A 27531-nucleotide genomic window follows, 5' to 3' on the forward strand; every position below is an offset into this window, starting at 1 on the left:
ACACACTTACTTCAGAAACTGCAGAATTTGAATGGATTGTATTGTTAGCATTTGGTTTTCCTGGTTATATCTACTTCCAGAGTTGTATTTTTTGGTAGGTATTCAATTTTGGGCTCATGAGAGTGGCTGACATCAGTGCAGGAAATGAAATACTTTTTTCACTTCAGTTACCTCAATGTTAAGTAAAATTCTTCTGCAAGTCACATCTGACACCAGCCGGGTGCAAAGTAAAGCTCTCCCTACTCTGTCCTAATCTGCTTTAATCCCAAAACGTGGAACAGTACCCGTATGAATATCTGACAGTTTTAGATTCTCCCAGTAAAACTGTAAAGGATACTTTTGTGCTACAGTGCCATACCCAGTTAGAATTGGTTCAGACCTGCCCAAAATTCATTCCAGTTAGAATCCTTACAGCCAGAGACTTGCACCACAGTTGTGCTTCATCCCCATATAAAAGCAAAATACTGTAGATGCTGGAAATTGGAAATAAAAACTGAAAATGCTGCAATACTCAGGTCTGGCAGCATCGGTGGAGAAAGAAACAGGGTTAACGTTTCAGGTTGAAGAACTTTCCTGGCAGCAGATATGACCAAGAAAACCAAATGCTAACAAAATGTTCTGATGAATGGTCCTTAACCTGAAATGTTAACTGTTTCTCTCTCCGCTGATGCAGTCTGCCCTGCTGAGTATTTCCAGCATTTCCTATGGTTCACATCCATGTCAGAGATTAAACTGTATTAATCCATCTGCTGAACTGACAGTTCTAACTGGATAACAAGGAGTAAACAAGATTCACCTATAAAAACACAGGTACTGATTGCTATCAGGACATAAAAGGCCCTAAAAAGTGAAGTAAAAATTCTCCACTCAACTTCAGTGCATCATATGCTTTGAGTGATTCATATTGTTCTTGAAGTCTGTCATTAGACTTGGTGGACATTATTATCCTGAAATCACAATGCTAAATAATTCAACTTCAGAGGGAACCATTTCAGTATTGAATAATTTCAATAATCCACTAGTCTGAAAGCAACTAGTATTGATGAAAATGATTGGCTAGCTCACATCTTACCATGTACAATGAGAGTGATAAGTTATTAGTACAAGGTAACAGATACTCCAGTGCTAAAGCTGCAAATACTTAAGACTGCATCAGAAACCACAAGAATAAAAATTAAACAGGTATGTGATCAGACTTTGCATCTTCTGCAATGTAATTAAAAATCTTACAAGTTCTGCATTTACCATGAAATAATTGGTGTGAAAATGCTATCACAACTTACTAGTAAAGTTGTAAATGCTAAATAGAACAAGCTTGAGTGATTTTGGGGGGGGGGGGGGGGGCACAGCTGCAACTACTGTAGTTTATTAAACATTCTGATTGTAGAAATAGATCATGCAATATGCTGGGGATGTGGGGCTAAGGCATGATCTCCACTTATGTTGCAGTCTGCTTGTGGATGTGTATATTGAAGAAAAGTGTAGGTGAATCAGATATCTTTCATCTTACACCCCCTCAAAGTTGAAAGTTCCATCGAACATCATACAGGTAGTATTCGAATGCTTTGCAATGAGAACAAAGGAAGACTGCACCAGTTTACATGAATACTGACCTTTATTAAATATCAGAATACTGTACAAAGGAGTAATAAAAATATTATTCACACTTTCTTACAAAGATCTAGATGAAAAACATCTGGTTGCAAAAGGGCAGTTGGCTTACAGGATCCTTTTGCAACCAGATGCTAAATTAACTCTTATTTACAAGATGCTCAAATACACAAACACACTAGTCCCCAATGCAAATAATTCTTCAATGGTTAATATCACAACTGATAGACTGGTATAAAATTCAAAAGGCCCAGCCTGGCACATATTTAATTCAGATTCCACCAAAATAGTTTTGGTATTCGTACCTCTTATAGCCACTATAAAAATAGTGCATGTGTCTGACCCTGGGTTGTCCTGACCTTGCATCACCCCATCAATTCCCACGTTTGCTACTTTGGGAGTGGGGTGGGGGTAGCACTGGTACTGCATCAGCACCAACCCATCACCCATGACCATTTATTTAAGATACAAGCTGAAAGTGGAAGTTGGAAGTTAAACAAAAAATATATATACTGTACTTCACAAAGTTTTGTTACTTTTTGACAATCCAGAACCCGTCAAAATACTATAAAAAGCAGCCTTCCATGTTGTCTTTATTTACCAGCATTCCAAAATCTATAAATTCAAGGCTTTAATCATCTTGTACAAGGCATCAGATTAGTATAGTAAAGCAATATTTTAAAATGTTTAACAATTCCTGATGACAGCAGGTTAACCTTTCCACTGGCACACCCTTCCAGTAAATTTGGACAACTTGACACAAATCAAGTCCAGTAACATTTTGTGAATAAAATTCCAAAGACAGACTTCAGTAATAGTCAAAAAATCAGGACTGCACTTGTAATTTGTGCTTCTATAGGATCAAAGCAGTGACAGGGTTAACTGCTGAAAGTGTTTAACTTGTTTGATAAGTAATGTGTTTCAGTTTTAATTACAATTGATTTGAGGAACATTGTCCAATTTTGCACTGGACTTTTAATGTGAGTCTGTAGTCCGATTGTTTTCCTCTTCCTTTCCACTATAGAAGACTGGTGTCCATTTGTAAACATTTTAAAAAAGTGCAACTTTAGCATTTCTTCTACAATTGAATAATAGTGCAAGAAAGAGGATTATGATTAAATTTCAATATTTAAAAAGTGTAAACTTTCAATTATTGCCAATAATGGAGTATTCTTCTCATTCGGTTATACTGGTAGACAATTCCACGTTGGCTCCCGACCACAGGATACTCTTCCCAGTGTAAGCATAACTTTTTAAAGACAAATAAATGGCAGATTTCTTTAAAAGATCAGGATTTTTCAACATTTTGAAGGTCTAATTGAAAAGCAGTAACATATTTGCATGTGTACCTCAGCAGGGGATTAAGGATGGGAATGAAAACTGGTTTGTTTGCTCTCTAGTTCCCTCCTTCCCATGCCAATTGTTCTACTCCGTCATTCCACCAAAACCATCAACTCTTTGCTGGTGTACAGTTCAACACACCAGTAGCTTGTCCAGGTGCCCAGTGCATAGTCATGAATATTTCCATCAGTTCCCGTTTTTGTTCCTAGTTATTCATATGTAAGCCTTCAGAGTGATTTGTTCAGTGATAAGGGGAAATTTCAGCAGAGTTCAATCATCTTCTCTTCCAACATCCACACAAGCACAATTCCAAAAGAGGATGGTTGTTGGACAGTGTTTACAAACAGATTGATTTTCTCCTCTATAAGCTAGAGGCAATTAGACCAATCATGGGTCTCTACCTCTGTCCTAGAAACAGTTAGCTAACTCGACAGGAATTAAAAAGAGGACGCGTCCCTGGCCTCGCCCTCCTTCCTGACCCGTATGGCTCAGTTATTCACTATCTAAACACACTGAACCAATTGGTTGAGTGGCTGATAACTTTTTTGTCTAACACCACTGGGAAAAATAATACTTCACATTTCCTAAAACATCCTGCACCAGCATCAGGCACTCCTAGATTAGGGATGGCACAAATCAGATGTTCATTGAAGTCGCAGCAATGTGTCTTAACTCCAACTGCATCACTACAATAGCATTTCCCAGTTCAGTTAACTTCTTGACCTCAATGGACTTTGCCAAATTGCTCCAAACAAGCAGCTTTACAATCTTAGGAACTAGGCTGAGATTTCAAAATTTAAATTGAGTTCTTTCCTCCCACCAGCATGAGCTGGCTTCAAAGCCCAATTCCTAAAAGTAAAGTTCAGCAATTTTACCCACTATAGCCAAGGCCTCAATCACGCAGACATATCTTCAATCCCTTGCTATGGTACATGTCTTCATATGTTATTGCTTAATGTCATGACTCTCAGTGCTATGATTTTTGTAGTCCGAGCAGACTGCAAGGAACAGCGGTACGAGGTCAGCAATTTCAAGTGTGCAGCAGGAATATAAAAAAAAATATAAAAGTCAGGTACATCGCTACCATCCAATAAAAATCAGATGAAATTCATACATATTTCTTCAGCCAGTCAAATTACAATATACTCTGACAGAACAACAGACCAGGTACAGAAAACCAAAATTACATTTGTTAAAAAAGGAACAAAGTTAGGCAACATGGCAAACTTACAGGAAAATTGCATGATTGCTGATGTTTTGCAGTATTCCAACAATTAACATCCTGATTTGCTTTTGAATGTTAAAAAAAAAAATCACATTCTGAGATTCCATACAATAAGTCCTGGGTAGACGAATTTAAGTGCCCAGCCTCAATTACTGCCCTCGTTTAACACACAGGATCTATTATTTAACACTTTATATGCTTAAAAAAAATCCAAAAAACACCTTTTTAAATCAAACATTCATAAGTTGTGCTTCGAAACACATCCTCACTAGTGTTTACATTCTCCCAAGTAAATTTTTCCACCCACACAACACTGAACGTATATGAGATAGAGGAAAAGAAAACAAAATAAATAAAAATTATCTGCAAAAGATAGTAATTAAAAATGCACAGTAAGACCAGCACTGTTTCTTCAAAGAGGCTACACTAAGCCATATAGACCATGTTTCCAAGTACCTCAATATAGTGAAGGACACCTAATCCTGCCATATTGGACCATGCACATAAATGTACTGATATTATGGCCTTCAGCAACTGCTTCCATTGTGACACTGAAAACAAATCTTCTGCAAATATCAAACAGCATACCTTCATAAATCTAATTTCATTACAGTATTTACATGTTATACTTTTACATCCGTTTGGTCACAATAGACAGCAAAATTCACACACTGTATCAACTAAATGTCTACAATACCAAAGTCTCCTTACTTAATATGGCAATCAAGGCATCAAAAATATTGTCTGGGAGAATAGGATCTATAGGCAGTAAACGAAAAAGCAGGCTTTCTATTCCGAGCACTGCAAATATTTAATGTGATACCTGAGCAACCAACATGAGCTGCTTCATTCAGAAATATACTACTCATAGGAAAAAGTCCATGATAAGAGATTATAGAGTGCAGGGTATAAGTCCTAATATCTGAACATGATGTGTCTTTGCTGCTGATGGTTGTTCCAAAAGCGTTTTCTTTCACATTGGTCATAATGTTGTATTCAGTACTTGTTGATGCCAAAGATTCTGACTCCATGAAGTTGAGGCAGCTTTGGGATGAGGACGCTCATCAGCGAAACTGTATTTATAACAAAATGTAACTTGTCGTATTTTGTGTAAAAACTGGTAAGAAAATACCTGTTGTTGAAATAAAAAGAGACAAAAAAAGCATCAAAATCTTCCTGAAGGCTCTGCAGCATTTTCACAACGAAGCCAAAAACTAATGTTTATTTACAGATTTTTGGATTCTAACACCAAACAGATTCTAAATTTTGACAACTCATATGGTTTTACATTTTTGCTAAATTGCTTGCTTAAAATTTTTAAATTTTGTACAAATATTTAAACATATCAACAGCAGAGCCAATAATTAAACAATTTTCTTGAACTTTTTATCTCCCCTTATTTCTCCTGAAGGCAGTGATTTATGTCAGGGTGTGCTGCTGTGGGTGAGAACAGTCCTCCAATGGCTCGACATTGTTGAATACTAGGCAGCATTGCCAGATTATTTGATCTTGGAGGCTATTACAACCAAAAGGTCACTGTGTAATTTTACGAGGGAGTTCCAGAGATCATAGGTAACTACCAACAAGGGGAATCTTGGCCAAATTCCACCACCCACCCCCAATCCTTCTAGCTTGATAGTTGTGTGAAGCAAATTGTAGGAACCCCAAAAGTGCTCTGGCTGTACCAGAAGTTGGTAGTTTTCTGAAGCGTACAGCTCAGGATCATAAAAGATGGACTTTGTATATCAAACCATGGAGGTGGTGGAAAGGATGGGAAGTTTCCTATTATTTTTCAGGGATAATGCATTACAAAGTCTATGATAAAAGGAAGATAAATTCACAAGTGCCACATTGGTCACTGTTCCTTGGGCTGACTCAGTCTTCAATAGTTACTTCTCAAACTCACAAGATAATAGGTGTGATTGTGAGGAATTTGCGTGAGGCTGTAAACTGCACTCCATAATCCATCTGCTCCCAGTGTGTCAGCAGCCGTGCCTTTCCTTGGTCTGGAGTTTCAAATGGTGTTCCCTTTACAGTGTGCAGGAATATGTACATCCCCTGGAGACAGAAGGGAAAAGATTTACACAGACACATTCAATGCTTTAACCATGCTAATAGCAGAACATTCCTTGAATCCAGTTTACAGCAAATACTAAAATTTAGGCAAACCTATCTTGAGACAGCAGGCAATAACACCATTATACAACAAGATATTAGTGTTTCAGTTCACAAAATATCCAGTAGAATTCGTAAAATGCTTGCCAAGTCTGTGGGCCTCTACAGCTTCTACATTTTAATAAAGTAGTGGATGCTATCGGTTCATTATTCTGTCTATAACTTTGGAAGGTGCGAGGCCTCTTGGATTAGGGAAATTAATTCCATAAATATCTCCCCACAAAATTATAAAATATTTCAAAGCCAACTTCATTGAATCCATCAGCGTGGATCAGCATATCTGATATTGAATATATTCAAGGCAGAGTTGGACAGATTTTTGACTGACAAAAGGAGTCGAGGGTTGTGAGGGGCAGGCAGGAAAGTGGTTTAAGGCCTTAATCAGACCAGTCATGATCTTATTGAATGGCGTGCAGGCTTGATGAGCCGAATGGCCTACCCCTGCTCCTATTTCTTATAATCTTATATTTTGCAATGCGGTTGGCCCAGTTGCTACACAAGTACTCATTTAGGATGCAAACTTTTCTCCTCTCCTGAAGACAGAGGTTTATACTGGGGAACAGTTCAAGTGCTAATGGCAACCTGGTATTCCACCCAGGTGATTACTCACCATTTATAAGGCTAAAGAGCATCTGCGGGCCATTTGACCACGGAGGCTATCAACAGAAGGCTAAAGACAAACCTGACCCTGTGTTGACCGTTACCTCCAGACTTGCAATACTTTACTCAGCGGCTTTCCATCCTCCCTTTCATAAACCAGTTCATCTATATTTCTGCTGCCCGTTTCCAATCCTACTCCCCCACTTTTGGTCTCTTGACCTACTACCAAAAACTCAAACTGAATGTTCTCATCTTCATGTTCAAATCTTTTCATGGCTTCACTCCTCCCTATTTCTGTAACCTTCTGTAACTGTGTAAACCCTCTCGCAAACTCTGATTCTGGTCTTTTATGCATTTCCCCATCCCTTCACCAACCACTGGCAGCCAAGCACCAAGTTCTGAATTCCCTCGCTAGATCCTTCTAGCCCCCCTCTTTCCTTTTAAGACCCACCTTAAACCTACTCCTTGGTAAAGCTTTTGGTTACACATTATAATCTCTCCTCCTTTGGCTCAGCATCCATTTTTCGCTGCATTAAATTGGTTGTATATAAATTCTACATTAAAGGCAGCAACACATATGCATGTAGTTATAAATTAAATAGTGGACCCAAGCTCACATTATCCATGCCTCTTACCATTTTGAAGATCTGAATACATTAGTGATTGAAAAAAGAGTTTAACAACCAAAGTTTTCTCGAGTCTCTCCCTAAATTACAGCCTTAAGTCACAGAACCATTCTTGATATTTTCCCCCCCAAAATTCTCCCAATGTATCCATGTCCTTTTAAAGGGTGGGGTGGTCTGAATTATACAGATCCATTTGAACCCAAGGCCTTTCAGTCTGTATGACTGAATAGTACACTAAGCAGTGCTTTTACTCACTAGACCACAGTGGAGTTTTAAAGAAAAACTATTTGTACTCAAATATTCTCAAGTAATCTCAGTAATTGATTATCCCTTTCAACATCCCAGCTTCACATTTACTATATACTTTGTGAATATTCTGTAAACACACTGAAATCCTATCTTGGTCAAGGAGCACTTCATTGCATACATATCTTCATGACTGTAATGTGCAAGCCATCTATTTACCCACATTCATCACTTAGCACACCCACTTGTCCAGATGGACACCAATCTCCATTACAGCCTTCACCTAGCCACATTTTATCAACTCATTTACTATTACTGTACTTCATTTTGTGAGAATGGATTTTAAAAATGTTTTTGGGGAATATTGCGTTATTCTGTGAAGAAAGCTGCACGTGTGTGTGTGTCTGTGTGCGCGCGCGCGTGTAAATGATTTAATTAAGCTGGGGAAAAGCTACTAGAAGATGGGTTGTCTGGGAGGTTTAAGATATGAAAGGATATAGACGTTAGGTTTGAGGTACAAGTGAATAGGTTGAATCTAACATTTGCATTTTTAGATAAGTTGAGAGTTCATTTGAATATCAAAGGGAAGTCAGAAGTGACAAGAAGCACATTTGCTTCTCAAAGTTCCATAGGTAAACAGAAGAGGAAATATTACATTTTATTGACCTGAAAGCAGAGACAAAATAGAAACATTAAAGATTTTATATTTAGAAGGATCTGAGTTTCAAAGAGGTGTGAGAACAATGGAACCCAAGATGAAAGGGGGGAATAAAGGTATTTTGGAGTTACCGTGGAGAGCTTAGGGGAACTGTAGCTGTTGAGCTGTTAGCTGTAGGCTATTGGCTGAGTGAGGAAGATCTCCTGGAAACAGCTCCAGGAGGGCAGAAGATGAAGTTTGAATAAGCCATCCAGTCAAGCCAGAAAAGTCTTGGGCTGCAAAAAGCAGTCTTGTGGTGAAGCTTTGGATTTCCGCTATAGAGTGGGAGTGAGCTTAAGAAGTCATGTGGTATGCCTTTATTAAAGCTACAGTAGTTTGCCTTGGGTAATATTACTGGATTTTCAGCATCCTAAGCTGCCTGGCCACTGCTGCAATCAGCCTGGGCCATCCTCTGCCAGTTCCTCTCCTCCTCTGCCACAGCATCAAAAAGCACTGGGTGCACGAGACTCATCCTGTCTACCTGAAGTGAACTGCAAACCTGGTCTGGAAGGTGTTTACTTATGGGTCTGATCAAGTCTGATCTTTTTGAGGAATGTTATGCAAGATTAACTGTGCAACTGTAATCTTGTGTGCTTAAGTTTTCTTTTATTCTTGTTAATAAAACTTTTAATTTTTAAAATCCCAAAAGTGTTACTGGATTTCTTGCTGCTGGGATCAATACATTTTCTTCTCATTTTCAGAATACAAAAAAAAAAGGTATGGCCCCTAAGCCAAGTTTCCCTCTGGGGTTTCGTTTGTGCAGCAGTTAACATCTGCTGTGGTCATAGCAATTTATTCGCCTCCACATTCCAGATATTAAGTAGAGGTCCAAAAATCACAACAACCCTTCCTCCCCCAGTACATAGCCCTTTTCCATTTCCAGCTGCACCTTTGTGTTGGTCTGTGTCACAAAACTATAATATTTTTCATAATATTATTGTAGGCTTATGGGTGTGAGTGTGGATGGTTCTGTGTGGCTGATTTAATTGAATTAGAATCAGATAGACTGCAATGTTGAAATCAAAAGAGTTAGGTGTAAAGCAGACTTTGGAAATGGAGATGGACAAGCTAGGATGAGGGCTCCACAGATAAGGTGTGAATGAAATTTGCATTTTAAGATAAGTGGAAAGTGTTTGGGTTTCAAAGAGATGGTAGGATATTTACAACAAACAAGATAAATAGGGCAAAGTTATGTTTATTTTTCCCAAAAAGATGCCATATTGACATCATGAAAATGTTTTATGTTATGGGAAAAGTAAATTTCCAAAGGCCTATACAACAATGGAATTTACAGATTAAAAGAGAGAGAAAACATTATAAAGAGGGATGGAAGGCTATGTAGGGGGTGTGCAGCCGTGTGATATCGAAAGGTACACCGTGGGAAGCAGTCCTTAAGAAAAAGCCTTCAGCCACCTTAGCAGAAGTCTGCTGTGTCCAGTAACCACAGTTGTGTTAAAAACCTTCGGAATTCCACTGTTCAGTGGGTGCTGTGGTAAGCCTTGCTGGGTTGATTTTATAATTTCAAATCTATTTTGGACTGTTGCCTTAAAGGGGGTATGTAGTTGGGAGCCTGCTAACTAAGAATTTTGGGAATTAAGGCTAAATAATCGTGTAAATGTAATCTTGCGTGTTTTTTTTTTTCGTTTTGTTAATAAATATTTTAACTTAATTTTAAAATCTGGAAAGGTGTTAGTGGCCTCAATTCTTCTGAATTCAATGCATAAGTCTTCTCATAATAAATACAAACATAAAGACTAAAAATCCAGATACATTGTCTCCATTAGATATCCTTTGTTCACAATTCACCTCCTGGTAGCTATAACCTATTGACATGAACAAGAGTCTTGCATCAAACACATCCATTTTAAATATGTTCCTAGCAAGAGTGATTTTCTCAATTAGTTAGGGACAACAAGCAACCTCCTTACTTTTTCACCACTCTACTACATATCCCTACAATTAATACAACATACATCTTGTCATGCAATGACTGCCTCCATACTCCTCTCCTTTCTCAGTAACCTGTCTTGCCTTCCACTCAAGTTTCAGGAGCACCCCCATTTTTCACCTCAATATTTACCATTATGCTGTGCTATTCAATGTTATTCTCATGCTCATCACACATTTTTGACTTTTTCTAACCATGTATCTTCACTTCATCCCTCAGTGCATGCATATACTGTTACCAAGGCTCCTTAGACAGCACCTTCCAAACCCACGACCAATGCCATCTGGAAGGACAAGGGCAGCAGATAGATGGGAACACCAGCACCTGGAAGTTCCCCTTCAAGTCACTCGCCACCCTGACTTGGAAATATATCACTGTTCCTGGGTCAAAATCCTGGAACTCCCTTCCTAACAGCACTGTGGGTGTACCTACACCACATGGACTGCAGCGGTTCAAGAAGGCAGCTCACCACCATTTCTCAAGGGCACTAGGGATGGACAATAAATGCTGGCCCAGCCAGTGAAGCCCACATCCCATGAATGGATTTTTAAAAAACCCTCTTCCATGCGCTTCTAGCAGACTGTGTCCTCACTTCATAAAATCTCACTTCACAAACTTTCAATTCATCAATTCTATTTGTACTCATGCTTCTCTGTAAACAATGCTGGGGAAATTGCCTAGAAAACTTAACAATTGGTGTGATTTCAGTGATCACATGACACTTCATGTTGCTTTCCATCAGATCTGAAATCATGTGATTGATAAATCATAAGTAAATGTCTCGTACTAACAGTTGCTCACTGGTCCCTGGTAATTCACATGACAAACCGATCCGTAATGGGACATGAAATTGCGATGACAAAGTGAAGTCAAAAAGCTGCTTGCATTGATTTCTTACAAAAAGTGTTCAAAAGTGTGATCAAAAAGTCATAATTAGGAAATAAATTGGAAGGTAGTGGACAACATTTTCTACTCATTTATTATGAAGTTATAAGATATGTAGTAGTATTGACAGATGACTAATGAAATAGCACAAGTGTAAACGGCATTTAGAGTACAACACAATAAGGTAAATAGAACTTGCATCAAAAAATATTGTATCTGTGAAAAACCAGAGTTTTTTTTAAAAATCCAAATTGGCTCTCTGTGCAGTGTGTATTGGGGCTCAGAGAATGCACGTTAGAGCTGCATATCAGCCTTATTACAAAAACCCACTTGTGCCAGAAATTCAAACAGACTTTGTCCCCAGTTTGTTGTTCACAGTTGAGGCTTCAAAGAAAATCAAGGTCTATTTCTTTAAAAATAATCAAATGACTACAATAGGCTCTGGATAAGTATGCGTGTGGTAACCACACCAAGCGACGCTTGTTTTCAGGATCAGAACACTTACACACTTTTGGCACCGTATCAGCATTGACAGCTCCGAGGTTCAGCATAAAAGACAAATGGAATAAAGTAGAATCCACTTTTGTTATTTATGCTAAAATGCTTAATCATAAGCTCAGAGCAGTGTCCTCTACTGGAGAAGTGTGGAAATTCCACCACATGGACCTCTGAGCGAGAATCCAAATTTAGTACAGTGGATCTGTACTGATTAGAACTTGAGTTCAGATTGAACAGATTTGGGATAGATGAGTTGAATGCAATCATCACAGATTGATGTGCTGCTGCTGCTTATAGCTACTCCTACCAGATCATCTGCTGACATGGTACGTCACGCTGATCTGTCTTGTGCCATCCTCACACATCTACTGTAGCTTGTCTGCAACCGTTCTGTCATCCAACTTCCCCTAGGTCGACCCCTCTTTCTGCTGCCCTCCACTTTGCCCTGTAGAAGGGATCTCTGTAGCTTTTCAGCTCTGTTCAAATGGCCGAATTACTGATATTTTCTTTTCTGGATGTTACTTTTTAAAGAGTTCTTTTTGCTCTTGCAATTTCAAGCACCTCTTCATTTGTCTTATGGTCTGTATTTGGAATTTTTAGCATACGTTTTAGCTTCCACATTTCAAAGGCCTCTATTTTCTTCCACAGATCTTTATTTATTGTCCAGGTTTCTGAGGTATACAGGAAAGTCAGGGACGCAGTGGCATTGTAGTATTGTCACTGTACTAGCATTCCAGAGGCCACGAGTAATGCTCTGGGGGCCTGAGTTTGAATCCCACCACGGCAGATGGTGAAGTTTTGAATTCAATAAAAATCTGGAATTAAAAGTATGATGATGACCACGAACCTGTTTGTCATAAAGATAAAAGCAAAATACCGCGGATGCTGGAAATCTGAAACAAAAACAAAAATTGTTGGAAAAACTCAGCAGGTCTGACAGCATCTGTGGAGAGGAAGACAGAGTTAACGTTTCGAGTCCATATGACTCTTCATCAGAGCTGATGAAGATGAAGTAGTTCTGATGAAGAGTCATATGGACTCGAAACATTAACTCTGTCTTCCTCTCCACAGACGCTGTCAGATCTGCTGAGTTTTTCCAGCTATTTTTGTTTTTGTTTGTCATAAAGACCCATCTGGTTGCTAATGTCCTTGAGGGAAGGAGATCTGCTGTTTACCTGGTCTGGCCTACATGTGACTCCAGATCGACAGCAATGTGGTTGACACTTAACCGCTCTCTGAACAAGGGCAATTAGGGATGGGCAATAAATGCTGGCCTAGCCAGCGACGCCCACATCCTATGAATGAAGTAAAAAAGTTATTTTCCTTGTTCCTTGAGTTTTGTTGATAACACATCCTTTATCTTCACAAAATTACTTCTGGCTATTTCTATCCTTCTTCTAACTTCAGCATCACATTTATCATCTTCTGTTACCATTTGTCCTAAATAGACAAACTTATCTACTTGTATGTAAATAATTTACATTTATGTAAAATGCAATGCAATCTACAGATATGAAAGCGCCACTGAGTAGTAATAGGAGGAGGTATGACTAAAAACATGGTCCAAAAATACATTTAAAAGGAAGCATGGCCCTGAGAATACATTTAGTTCTTAGAAGTGTAGTAACCCATATCTCTAGCTTTGCTTTAAGTAATTTGGCATATTATTTTGTCCCATTTAATAAGCTGACAACTTTGTATTTGGTCTCATATCCTGGAGAGGCAAAATATCCTTGGTTTTACAAGCCTAGATAATGCAGCACTAAAAGCTGAAAGTGGCTGTGTGCTAAAATATAAATTTTACACAATTTGGTCATTCTTTTAAAGAGTTTCATGCAAATAAGTATATTTACAACACTGCTTCTCAACATTATAACAGCTTATGCTCTGATTCACATCAACTACACCAAGTACAGTATAGGCTGTATCAAAGTCCAAATAAATTGATGTGCCAGAAGGAAAACAGTTTCCTTTCTAAGATGAGCATCTATATCACTAGATACTGCTGGCAACAGTTTCCAAATAAGGCTGAAATTCACCCTAACATTAGCTTGTGTCAGGTACACTAAGGCCACATGTGAGTGAAGACACCCAATACCTGCTCAGCCAACCAAGGAAAAAGGCTCAGCAACAGCCACTTCTGAACATTTCTTCAGATATAGCCTGAATAAATCCCTGAAGGGACTTGATGTTTAGGAAGCACAACTAGTGTGTACATGCATGGGCTACTCCAACAGCCTCCAGTCATGCATCTACCAGTTTGCCCCTCAGCATTATCTGGTCCCGAAGGAGGCTTTTCTACACTGATTGCAGGGAAAGGGCAAGAACAAGAATGCCAATAGCAGCAGTGGGTGCCATTTGAGAGGGCTAGCAAGTACATGCCAAACGTCAATTTTCTACAGTTAATCAGCCCACGGTGGCTAGCCTCCCACTTAGAATCTGATCTAGGTCAGTGAGACTGGAGAATCTCTCAGATGTTAAATTTCACTGACAGACTGCATTAGTGCATATTTTGCATACCAACAAAGGCCACAAATGTTGAGAGCGCACAAGACAGTCAGGAAACATGACTGTCAAAAGTGTACTGCCAGAAGAGTAGAGTTTTCAATTGTAAAACTGAGAGAAATTCTCTCAATGCCAGTGGGAGAGAAGAATTGCACAGCAGTCCAGAACATGCAACTTTGTCAAACTTGAAAGGAGGCGCCAAACATTTCCACATCTTGATATCAAAACACTGAAAAGGTGCAGTATCCTTGGGTTAACATGGGCACAGTACTAAGAGGTTGTGAATGAAAAGAACAAACATGCAGAGGTTTAAAGTTCATGAATGGGCAAGTAAAAATGGCATTTAAATAGCGTCTTTCACAACTTCAGGATAAAATAAATCCTGGAGGTATAACAAAAACCAGAAAGCTAGGAATACACAAGCTAATGGAACCTATAAAATGCTATTATAGATTACTGCCAATAGAGTGCTTACATTTAACTCTAAAATTTGAAAATCAATACAAGATGATGCATTCACAGAACAATAGATCAGAGGCAGCAAATATTCATACTCTGAATTATTTTACTGTAAGTTCCATTGAATCGCAATGGCAATTATTGCTCTACCTGAATGCATACAGAAAATATCAACAAATTAATTTGTTAGTTACCTCGATTCCAGTGACAGCTCAGATAATGAAGTTGAAGTGTTTCAGCATTATTACCTCTCCTACTTCAATCTTAGTTTATGTTGGGGAAGGGTGGAAATGGTGGGGAAATAAGAAACTGACCAATATTGAGCAATGAAGGCAATAACAAATGAATAGTTCAGAACGCATTAATATGCACAAGAAAGTCAGTTCAGCTATTTCAGACAGAATAGAAATACAGGAATAGAAGTAGGTCATTCAGCCACTCGAGCCTGTCCTGCCGCTCAGCTAGATTAAAGCTGATTTGTACCTTAACTCCATTCACCTCCTTGGTTCCATATCCTTAAATGCTTTTATATAAAAAAAAATATCAATAGCAATTTTGAAATAGTGTCAACTTTTTTGGGAGGAAGAGTTCCAGATTTCCATTACCCTTTGTGTGAAGAAGAATTTCCTGACATCACCCCTGAACAGCACAACTCTAATTTTGAGGTTAAGCCCTCATGTTCTGGATTTGCCCTCCACAGGAAATGGTTTCTCTCTATCTACCCAAGCAAATCCTTTAATCATCTTAAAGGCCTCAACTAGATTACCCCTTAATCTTCTATAGACAAGGGAATGCAAGCTCAGTCTGTGCAACCTGTCCTCATAATTTAACACTTTTAGCTCTGGTATAATTCAGCTGATTCTGTGCTGAAGCGTCTCTAAGGCCAGTAACCACCCTGAAGTGTGGTGCACAGAACTGAACAGAGTATGCCTTAGATATAAGACACTATTTCATCATCTAAGCAGAATTCTAATTTGTTCAGTCAGGTGCCCCAATAGAAGGAAGACAGAAAAAAAATCCCTACAATTCCATACAATACATGCTGATTTTAAAGCATTCTACCTTCATGCTTCCACCAAGGTCACTGTGGTCATACCTCTGCTTTTTTAAAACTTTATTTTATGGCAACTGACTTAGAGGAGGAAAAAAAATTGAAACACTGGAAGAAAGGTACTAAATTTTGTGAAACCACGATGCAAATAAAATAGAAACCAGGGGGAAAAAAACAGAATAACCTCTCGGCATGCCTAAATACAGTATTTAGAACAGTCTGAAAAGCATTATCTTTATCGACATTTCAACTAGCCTTACCATATTGTGAATAATGTTAGTGAGTGTCCATACCACTGGCACACTGAAGAATGGGATGCTCAAGAGAATGATATGAAGCAAGCCGATTCCCAGGATATAAGACAGCCAGATCCCACGGCTGTTCATAACCCGGGTATTTGGATTCACTTCACTGTGAGCAGTGCCCACATTCATGGTTTGTTTCTTTACAACCTAAGTGAAGAGAGAAATGCAGAATTAACAATTCCTGACATTCGGATAATGAAACACAGTAAAGTTTATTATTCAAGGCACAAAAACAGGCCATACAACATTGCTGGCTGCAGAAATAATAAAGAGCAAGAGGATCCCCTCTCCTCCCGACCAGAAAGAGAAAATGGATGAAGGGGTAAAACTCTCTTTTTCCTACTCTTGCAAGCAACGTACATGTTCCTGTCTTGCCATTCTAGTCTTTGCTATTATTTAACAGCTAACTCAGTAGTTTGTCGTCATGTTTAATTATTGCTTGCTTGATTATTGGTTGTCTGCTCCCTTCAATAATTCTGTAACTGATTTTGAAAAATTGAATTATGTTTCTTGGGCAATCTTCACTAAGAATGATCAAGGATATTTATTGTATTCCTGTTATAAAATTCATAGCAGCTACTGTTAAGCTTTGGAATACACTACAAAGCCAATAATCAGGACCATTGAAGTGGCAGAATAAGTCAATATCTTGTTTTGATTGCATGGAATTCCAGATTCTTTTAAACCGTGTTTTGAGAAGCAAGGGTCACAATTTCAGCTTCTTGTTTTACCTCTGAAAACCACCCCATTAGTCGTTCCACCAACAAGATTAGATAATTTACCTTTTATTCCTCCACTACTCTGAAACGCTGACAATATTAACAATCTGTATAAGGATCCAAACTAGTCTTTTACTGTGGGGTTTTTTCTTTTTTTCTGGGGGGGTGGGGGGGTGTGGAGAAGAACCATAGAAAAGTTACTGTACAGAAAAAGGCTATTCAGTCCATGTCTGTGCCAGCCGAAAAAAGAAAGAAACTAGCAGCTCATTTTAATCCCACTTTCCAGCACTTGGTCTGTAGCCTTGCAGGTTACAGCACTTCAGATGTAGATCCAGGTACCTTTTAAATGGATTAAGCGCTTCAACCTCAACCACCAACCCAGGCAATGAATTCCAGATGCCATCCACCCTCTGGGTGAAAAGGTTTTTCCTCATCTCTTTCGAGTTATCAACAGTCACAGATTGCAACTCTTTTCGAGTACAATCACAGTTCTTGGTTTCCGGGAGTGGGACATGAACCCACAACCCTCTGATTCAAAGGCGAGGGTGCTATGAACTGAGCCACAGCTGACACCTCATTCGAGTTATCAACAGTCACAGATTGCAACTCTTTTGAGTACAATCACAGTTCTTGGTTTCCAGGAGTGGGACATGAACCCACAACCTTCTGATTCAAAGGCAAGGGTGCTATGGACTGAGCCACAGCTGACACCTCAATAATAGAGTGAAACTCTTTCGAGTTATCAACAGTCACAGATTGCAACTCTTTCGAGTACAATCACAGTTCTTGGTTTCCGGGAATGGGACATGAACCCACAACCCTCTGATTCAAAGGCGAGGGTGCTATGGACTGAGCCACAGCTGATACCTCATGTCCCCTCTAATCCTTCTACCTATCAATTACCCCTGGTAATTGACCACTCAGCTAGGGGAAACAAGTCTTTCTTGTCCACCCTATCCAGGCCCCTCATATTTTTGTACATCTCAAATAGGTCAACCCTTAGCCTCCTTTATTCTAAGGAAAACAACCCTAGCCTCTCCAATCTCTCCTCATAGCTGCAATTTTCAAGCCCTGACAACATCCTTGTAAATCTCCTTTGCACTCTCTCCAGAGAGATTATGTCCTTCCTGTAGTGTGGTGACCAGAGCTGTACACAAAATTCCAACTGTGGTCTGTGGAAAGGAATGACAATATATATTTCTTACTTGTAAAAGTGTGGCTACTACAGAACTGAACTGACTTCAACTTATTCTGAACTGTTGTTATACAACCGTGATTTATAATCACAAGTTTTACTCTTTACATTGCGTGTTAATTAAGAGTGCCAAGTAAATAATCCATGGCACTATCCATTCAGTTGACAATTAGAATTTTCTTTTATGTATATGAAAGTTATGCAGAGTTGGAAAAAACCTCAACAACTCAATACAGAGCTACTTAGTGGTCAAAGCCTGCAATTACATCGAGCAAAATTGAAAGCATATGGAAAATATCAACAAACTAAACTACAATGGTAAGTGCTCAATTACAACTTAAAAGCAGGGTTAAAAATTGCAACAGAAATGATGACTCATGGAAGGGAAATGTGTGGGTGCAAACAGAAAAATTATACAATTTCTGTGCATTAACTCAAAATGAGCCACTGAAATTGGCAAGTATTCTCTCCCTATAGACAACGCTTTATCTTGTTATCTTAAAAGCAAAATTCACAACATACAAATGTTCATTTTTTTTCTGAAACCCTGAAAGATAAAGCCTTTTGAAGTTAAATACCTCTCCTTAACTAACAGCTTACTAATTCTTTTGGAGACACACCCAGCTTTAAAATGTGCTGTGATATGTGAGGGTGAAGGATTTTGGTAGCGCCATCAACAGCAGGGACTTGATTCCTTCCAAAATAAAAAAAAGTGTGGTTAGAATTGACTGCACATCAACATATTTTACTGGGAGGGAAGGTGGTGGCATGTTCAGGCGAGTGCTTCTGTTATCCCCACCCACCCCTTCACTTTGATACAATGCAGTAACTCTAAAACACCTTCTTTCACGAGCAGATTTGACTCAGTCACAGAACTGATGTCAGGATAGCACTTAGGCATCAGATAAGAAGAGCCCTGCCTCAGAATAATATTCAGTTCTTGGTCTGAATGTCTAGCGTTATGCAAAACATTAAAATATGTTTTTATCTTTTCAGCTGTCTTGTAAACTGCTTGAGAATGTTATGCAAACACATATCTAAATTACTAAGATCACATGGTGCATCTGGGAAGGCAAGTTGCATGCTAACTTTGTGATTCATCTACCAGGACACCCAGATCTCTCTGTATCTTAAGAGTTTTGCAATCACACTCTATTTAAATAATATGCTGCTTTTCTATTCTCCTGCCAAAGTGGACAAGTTCATAGTTTCCTACATTATACTCCATCTACCAAATTTTTTGCCCACTCCTTTAACCTATCTATATCCCTATGCAGGCTCCTTATGTCCTATTCACAACTTACTTTCCTACCAATCTTTGTGTTATCAGCAAATTTAGCAACCATACATTCAGTCTGCAATTTTCTTTCTTTGCCTGGTTTTTCCAATTTTCCTCTCTTCTGAAGGAAGTGACTTATGATGAGTTATCTTCCCCCAAAGAATACTACACAAAATAAGAGTGCATGGTGTAGGAGGTAACATGTTAGCCAGGATAGAGGATTGGTTAGCTAACAGTAAACAAAGAGTAGACATAAATGAGTCATTTTCAGGTTGGCAAGATGTAACTAGTAGAGTGCCACAGGGATCAGTACTGGGGCCTCAACTATTTACAATTTATATCAATAAATTGGATGAAGGAACTATGGATCCTGACAATATTCCAGCAATAGTACTGAAGACTTGTGCTCCAGAACTTGCTGCGCCCCTAGCCAAGCTGTTCCAGTACAGCTACAACAGTGGCATCTACCCGGCTATGTGGAAAATTGCCCAGGTTTGTCCTGTACACAAAAAGCAGGACAAATCCAACCTGGCCAATCACCTCCCCATCAATCTACTCTCCATCATTAGTAAAGTAATGGAAGGGGTTATCAACAGTGCTATCAAACAGCTCTTGCTTAGCAATAGCCTGCTCACTGATGCCCAGTTTGGGTTCTGCCAGGGCAACTCAACTCCTGACCTCATTACAGCTTTGATTCAAACATGGACAAAAGAGCTGAGCTCCCGAGGTGAGGTGAGAGTGACTGCCCTTGACATCAAGGCAGCATTTGACTGAGTGTGGCATCAAGGAGCCCTCGCAAAACTGGAGTCAATGGGAATCAGGGGGAAAACGCTCTGCTGGCTGGAGTCACACCTAGCACAAAGGAAGATGGTTGTGGCTGTTGGAGGTCAGTCATCTCAGCTCCAGGACATCACTGCAGGAGATCCTCAGGGTAGTGTCCTAGGCCCAACCATCTTCAGCTGCTTCATCAATGACATTCCTTCCATCATAAGGTCAGAAGTGGGGATGTTCGCTGATGATTGCACGATGTTCAGCACCATTCGCGACTCCTCAGATACTGAAGCAGTCCATATCCAAATGCAGCAAGACCTGGACAATATCCAGGCTTGAGCTGACAAGTGGCAAGTAACATTTGTGCCACACAAGTGTCAGGCAATGACCATCTCTAACAAAAGAGAATACAACCATCGCCCCTTGATGTTCAATGGCATTACCATCACTGAATCCCCCACTGTCAACATCCTGGGGGTTACCATTGACCAGAAACTGAACTGGACTAGCCATATAAATACTGTGGCTACAAGAGCAGGTCAGAGGCTAGGTATTGAGAGACGAGTAACTCACCACCTGACTCCCCAAAGCCTGTCCACTATCTACAAGGCACAAGTCAGGAGTGTGATGGAATACTCCCCATTTGCCTGGATGAGTGCAGCTCCCACAACACCCAAGAAGCTGGACAAGGTCCAGGACAAATCAGTCTGCTTGACTGGCACCACATCCACAAACATTCACTCCCTCCAACACCGACACACAGTAGCAGCAGTGTGTACCATCTACAAGATGCACTGCAGAAATTTACCAAGGCTCCTTAGACAGCATCTTCCAAACCCACGACCACTACCACCTAGAAGGACAAGGACAGAAGATAGATGGGAACACCACCACCTGGAAGTTCCTCTCCAAGTCACTCACCATTCTGACTTGGGAATATAATCGCTGTTCCCTCACTGTCACTGGGTCAAAATCCTGGAACTCTCTTCCTAACAGCACTGTGGGTGTACCTACACCACATGGACTGCAGCGGTTCAAGAAGGCAGCTCACCACCACCTTCTCAAGGGCAACTAGGAATGGGCAATAAATGCTGGCCCAGCCAGCAAAGCCCACATCCCGTGAATGAATAACAAAACTTATTGAATGGCGGAGCAGGCTCAAGGGGCTGAATTTGTCTACTCCTGTTCCTATTTCTTATGTTCTAATGACTTGACAGAGCGGATGCTCGAGAGGATGTTTCCCCCTGTGTGAGACACTAGAACTAGGGGACACAGTTTAAAAACGAGGGGTTGCCCATTTAGGACAGAGATGAGGAAAAAGATTTTCTCTCGAAGGCTTGAGTATTTGGAACACTCTTCCCTAGACAGCGATGGAGACAGGGCCATTGAATATTTATAAGACAGAGGTAGATAGATTCTTGAGCTAACAAGGGAGTCAAAGATTACTGGGGTAGGAGGAATGTACAGTTGAGGCCACAATCACATCAGACATGATCTTATTGAATTGCGGAGCAGGCCCAAGGGGCTGAAAGGCCTACTCATGTTTCTAATTCATATCTATGTCCAAACTGGCCTTTCATTTAAATTTAGGCAGTGATCATCAGTAGGGGTCTGATCAGGCACCTACTCAACATGTACACAGAAACTGACGGAAGATCATTGGAGAGTGATCAAATGCAGAAACCCTTGCTGATTTTCTCACCCCTCCTCACTAGCCCAAGGACCTTGAAATTAATCAGTTTTAGAACGCAAACATCAGTACTGTAAAACACAGTGCAAAGCTCTCACTTGTGCCAGTTTCGTGGTTTCATATCCTACGTATTGATGCAGTGGACATTGTCAGTTAATCAGCCATACAGCAGGTGCAAGTTACACCAGTTACGAGTGATTGAGAGAGAGATATGTACAACAAGCAGTATCTACGTTAATCTACTTGACAATAATGGTCACTTTGTGAATCTCACTGTCTTTTTCGTTCATGGAATAAACAAATTCATCAATTTTCTCAGGTTTCAAGGTTCATCTTTCACTGTCACTGGGAGACTCTAATGCTTTTTAACCAAACACCAAGGACTGCTCAACAGTACCCCATATGCAACTCCATTAACATAGCTGAGATTGGGAACACACTTATGGGGTAACTTGAATATAACATTTAATCTTCTTCAGCAATGGAGCACTAACTTGTCAAACTGTGTTCCAATTGTATACACCTAAGTAAATTTAGTTTAAAACAATTAAATTTTGATAAAATTATTTTCAGCTTTTAAAAATGCAGAGGTGTTTTAATAAATGATTCCTATTCACAGCAACTCACCAGACAGAACTGCCCTCTTAAAAAAAATCTCAAAGAGCTTCTTTCTGCAAGAATACTTTCCAATGGAACACGACATAACAGAATGCTGAACAAAATTTGCCATTGGTCTTTGGCAGAGAAATATCCTATTAAATTCTGCAGAACAGGCTACAAATAGCATCACTGATAAGTGGCTGAATACAATACAGTTCCCTTGAACAAAAAATCCTGTACTTGCCTGCTCTGTACATTCTAGACAGAGTTGAATTCATAATATCAGGACAATAGAGTCAATTTTATTGAATAGGAAAGGAATTACATGATTATAACTTTAAGTCTGAAAAAGTTGACCAAGGAAAAGAAAATAATTGTCTTGAAGAGTGATCATGATGCCTTTGTTCGTAACATTTGAGCTAGAACAGGCTAATCTGCCTTCCTTATCTCTGAATTAAACCTTGCTTTAGTAGATAATGAATAAACTTACTTAAGTTTACCTGCAAGTAACTCTTCCCCACACAATGCTTTTCATACAAGATTGAATTGACATTGCAATAGATAGTTATGTCACACAATTATGTCTGAATGTAACAATTGGCAGTTTCTGTTGTCACAATCACTAACAGATAATAACTGCTTTGCATTAAATGGTGCAGTTAAATCTTGCAGAGCATCAAACATAACTAACGCAAAGATGTCCAAACTATGGCTTGTTAGGCCTTGTTTAGACATCTGCACTTGTAAAGCCCTCTAATGACTTCCTGGTCTACAGCACCAATAAATCCTAATTCCAACAATTAGGAAGCAGTGCTGAAAACAAAATATGAAAGAACTTACAACTCTTTAACCTAAAATATTCCAGGATTCCAACACCACTTTTCAGGGGGTAAAATGAAATTCTGGTGAACGGTGGTGTTTTTCAGGAATTAACTTGGGGCTTTCAGGAGTTTACACTGTTGACAGGGCCTATTTTGTAGTAGGTTGTTCACAAAATTGATTTATCTAACGTGGAATCAAAGAACCCAATATTCCTTTTAATTATGTAACACCATGGCTTAGTTGGTAGTATTCTCACCTCTGAGTCACAAGGCTCCGGTGTTCAACTCCCCACTCCGGGGCTTCAGCACAAAAATCAAGGCTGACACTCCAGTGCAGTACTAACGGAGCGCTGCACAGTCAGAGGTGCCGTATTACGATAACATATTAAACTGAGGCCAAAGCCGATCAGTCTGCTCAGATGAATGCAAAAGATCCCACGGCACTATTTCAAAGCAGATGAATTCTCCCTCGTGTCTTGATCAATTTTTATCCCTCAATCTACATTAAAAAAAACAGACTCTCTGGTCATTATAACATTGTTATTTGTGGGAGTTTGCATTTCCTACATTACAACAGTGACTTCATTGATTCTAAAGGGCTTTGAGACATCCCGTAATCATGAAAAGCGCTAGATAAATGAAAGTATGTCCATACTTATTTCAAATGAGCTGGTTATTTAATTTTATAAGGACTAAATTCCCCCATTACATGTTATTTGCATTCCTTAATTAAAATTATAGGATAATTTTTTCAGTGCAAAAAAAAAGCTTCAAATTATCTGAAGGCTGCATAGCTGGCTGGATAGCTTCCAGGAGTAACCCTAGTTTAATACTGATTGCTCAGTTCGCCAATATGCTCTTGGCAAGATAAAAGCAATTACACAACGGCAGGGTAGAGAAACCTCATATGACTTTCAATCCTGCGCAGGTGTCTGGTCTCCCTCTCAGTATCTTGTCATAGCAACACGAAGATCACAAGCTCTACACAGAGGAAAGCTGAGCCTGTAGCTGAGCGATCATTCTAACTTAGAAGATTTAACGGCTGACTTACATGCAAAGTATATTTAATTGTACTATGATATTTAAATGATGCATCATAACTAATTTTTTTTAATGACTTGTCAATGTAGAGTTTTCTAACACTTCATAAACATTTTCTCAATATTTCTGCCCTAAAATGCAACAATTTTTATGGGAAGGCTCTGTTTTGATAAGTTAGGTTTGTTTCATTACACCATACATCACAGTTGCACCAAGGGTAAGTAAGGCCACCTGCCCATTGGACTCTGCCAGTCTCCTTGCGTGTGACTGGTTGCTAGGAGGCACACAAAAATGGCACAGCTCATATATCCTCATGTTTAATTTCTTACAGGGAAAGCATCTGGTGTCTGCTTGGTGCCTACCTGAAAACTGAGATCAATGTTAAAATGGTGGCTAGATGCAATTGACCATGGTAGGCGAGAAAGGAAGTTTAAAATCATGTCAAGGAGAGGAGTTTCTAAAATCTGAAAACACGAATAAAGGGAAATCTTCGTACCTATTTCATTGTTTTGGGTTGGAGGAGGGGGGAAAGAGTTAAGAAGCAAGGATAATGAATGCCTCCCTCGTCTTCTGGAATCTTGGAAAATGAAAAAAGTGAGCAACAGTATGAAGCCCATTCCCTTCAATATGTGATGCACAACCACACAGTCAAAATCTCCACTTCAACTCAAAAATTCCAAGTGTAGCAAGTTAGCTTAAGATATCCAATTAAAAAATAATTTCCTCTAGTTACTTTTGTCATAAGCTGAATTAAATGCTATAAAGTATCATCTATGTTTAATTCATCCTTAAAAAGTGTGATGATTTCTTTTTGGCAAGAAAGGGCACTGAAGTCTGCTTTTCTCTTGCCTAAAAATCATTAATTTTAAAAAGCCTACTTACATCCATTATTCACTGCATTCACTATTTTTGAGGCTGAAAATACATTGCCCAATCTCTTTTTTTAAAAAAAACCTCTATGGAGGAAATTTAGTTTACAGTCCAGACTGTCAAGTCCAAAATCAGCTGAGTCTATCTTTTTCAATCTATCCACACCTTTGAACCTGACCTGTGGTTCTGCTGCCTAACTAACAATTTTCCCTTTTTAGTGACTGAATGTTATACTCATCAAGGTTAAGAATATAAGGCCGAGAGAATGGAAGAAGGCTTCCACATTCAGCATTGATACCACTCAGGTGGCTGGACGCAAAGTAAGTACCTGTTATTCTAGCCCAAATACTTTATAAATCACTATCTAGGCACAAATCACCTACTGTTGCACCATTTCCAATTTCCACATTCAACACTGTGCTGGCCTTGGACTAGATTTAGGCAATTAGAACTGGACTATGTACATGACACAGGATTCTTGCAGCCAGCTGGAAGAGGGAGACTTCTATCCTGTTCAAACACGAGGTAGCATTCTAATTTTCTGCCACAGAAGTTTAAGAAAAACACACAGATAAAAAGAATAAGGTTTCCAGGGAAGCCTATTACAGTACACAGGGTGGGACAAGTATCACATGTTTATGTATGAAAAAACTTCAAAATTACATCATTGGCTGTAAGTGCTTTTGGGATGTCCTGATATCATGAAAGGAATACAAGCTTTTCCTTTGTTACATTCTGTGTGTACTACAAGCAGTGACATATCCCATACACTCATGGCTTCAAAATCCACTGTAAACAGATAGGTTCACTGGACTTGCACTCTAGTCTAAATTATATTCAGTATAAGTACAGAAATTTAGACAAAAACGATAGTCACAGTCCATGAGGCTATTAACAACAACAAAAGTTAATGTTCTTAAAAGTAGCTGGGAATATCTAAGATTTTAGCTCGAAAGGAACTGCAGTCTTCATTTAACACTGGATTTCTGCCTATTTGCCAAATTAAAACAAATCACCATCTTAAAAATGCTTTGCAAAAGCATCTCGGACTTGACAATCTAGATTGTAAACTAAATTTCTTCCATGGAGGTTTTTAAAAAAGAGAGATTGGGCAACATATTTTCAGCCTCTAAAATGGTGAATGCAGTGAATAATGGATGTAAGTAGGCTTTTTAAAATTAATAATTTTTAGGCAAGAGAACATAGATTAAAGGCAGACTTCAATGCCATTTCTTGCCAAAAGAAAATCATATTTTTTAGGGATGCTTTAAGTGAAACTCCATTCCTATTACAACCACCATTTTAAGATCAGACTGCTTGAACCAGTTTCGCAGGCAAGTAGAACAGCAGGGTTGGATTCCAATTTTTTTTAAAAGTAGAATACGGTTCAAAGTGCTTTCTCCAAATCTGTACTTCACACAGTACAACTGAATATGAAAATTTCACAACGTATTGCTACCTTTCTGTATTTTTAGTGAGAAAGGTGTTCGATACATGTATCAAAAAGGCAAGAACAATTCAGTTGCTGTTCCTAAAGTACAAGACTGCCTAGAGTTAAATAATCTCAACAAAGTTTAAGCAATCCTTGCATTAAAATGGATGCAGCACAAACGTGAAAAGCAAGTTAAAGATACAACCTTTGGATATTTCACTCTATAAAATGGTCTGGTTTGCTCCAGAAAGAAATGGATTAAAGCCAGACCTAGACAATGCTAAGTAGCAGGCAGACATTTCTTACACAGGAATCATTCTTCTGAAACTCTCTGAAATCAGCTCTATTATAAAAGTTCACAATCGACTCTCATTTCTACCATTACCTTGGATACTCGAAGCGTTGCTGCTTTGTAAGCAGCTCTTGGTTTGCAAATCCGAAATTCCTAAAGACAATGTGCCTATACAACCATAATCAGATGGAAAAGGAAAGACATAATAGTTCTGTGCTGCATCAACCAGAGGTTGGAACTGTTGAGAATGTACAAGCTTTAGGAATAGAGCGGGTTGCTTCAGAAATCAGCATTGATCCTGCACCAAAAACACCCCAAGCACTGAATTCTAATGCATAAAATCATTATGCTGAATTGTATCCTGATGTAGTAACTGAATTAGTGTATAATCTGAGATTAACCATCCATTCTCTCACCATTTTCCTTGAAAGCACTAAGCACAGGCTTACTACCATAATCTGTCCCAGTACCCAAATCAGATTATGAAAGGCCATTAAGACTAGCTACATTTTAAAAAATTACAATGCAAAGATAGAAGGAAAGCGATTTCTGTTTACCCAATAACACTGAGCAATGAGGCTTTCTGAAGTACCGCAGCCATGGCAGGCACATAATGGTGGCCAGTATTAACTTATAACACCCACTAGTG

The 27531-nt window shown here is 39.1% G+C and overlaps 1 protein-coding gene across 2 annotated transcripts in view; it reads right to left on the minus strand.

Annotated features, from left to right (window-relative positions):
• Positions 1 to 1596: 1596 nt before the first annotated feature.
• Positions 1597 to 27531, minus strand: part of LOC144667814 (ORM1-like protein 3) — a 43103-nt gene continuing 17168 nt past the window's right edge. For both annotated transcript variants that reach the window (XM_078529288.1, XM_078529289.1), the window contains 3 exons: positions 16128 to 16319; positions 6084 to 6235; positions 1597 to 5309 (listed from right to left, as the gene is read on the minus strand). In XM_078529288.1, the coding sequence (XP_078385414.1) occupies positions 5174 to 5309; positions 6084 to 6235; positions 16128 to 16301 (462 nt within the window). In that variant the 5' untranslated portion in view covers positions 16302 to 16319 and the 3' untranslated portion in view covers positions 1597 to 5173. The remainder of the gene's footprint in view (positions 5310 to 6083; positions 6236 to 16127; positions 16320 to 27531) is intronic.

Source organism: Cetorhinus maximus, chromosome 25 (genome assembly GCF_964194155.1).
Source record: "Cetorhinus maximus chromosome 25, sCetMax3.hap1.1, whole genome shotgun sequence".
NCBI lineage: Eukaryota > Metazoa > Chordata > Chondrichthyes > Lamniformes > Cetorhinidae > Cetorhinus > Cetorhinus maximus.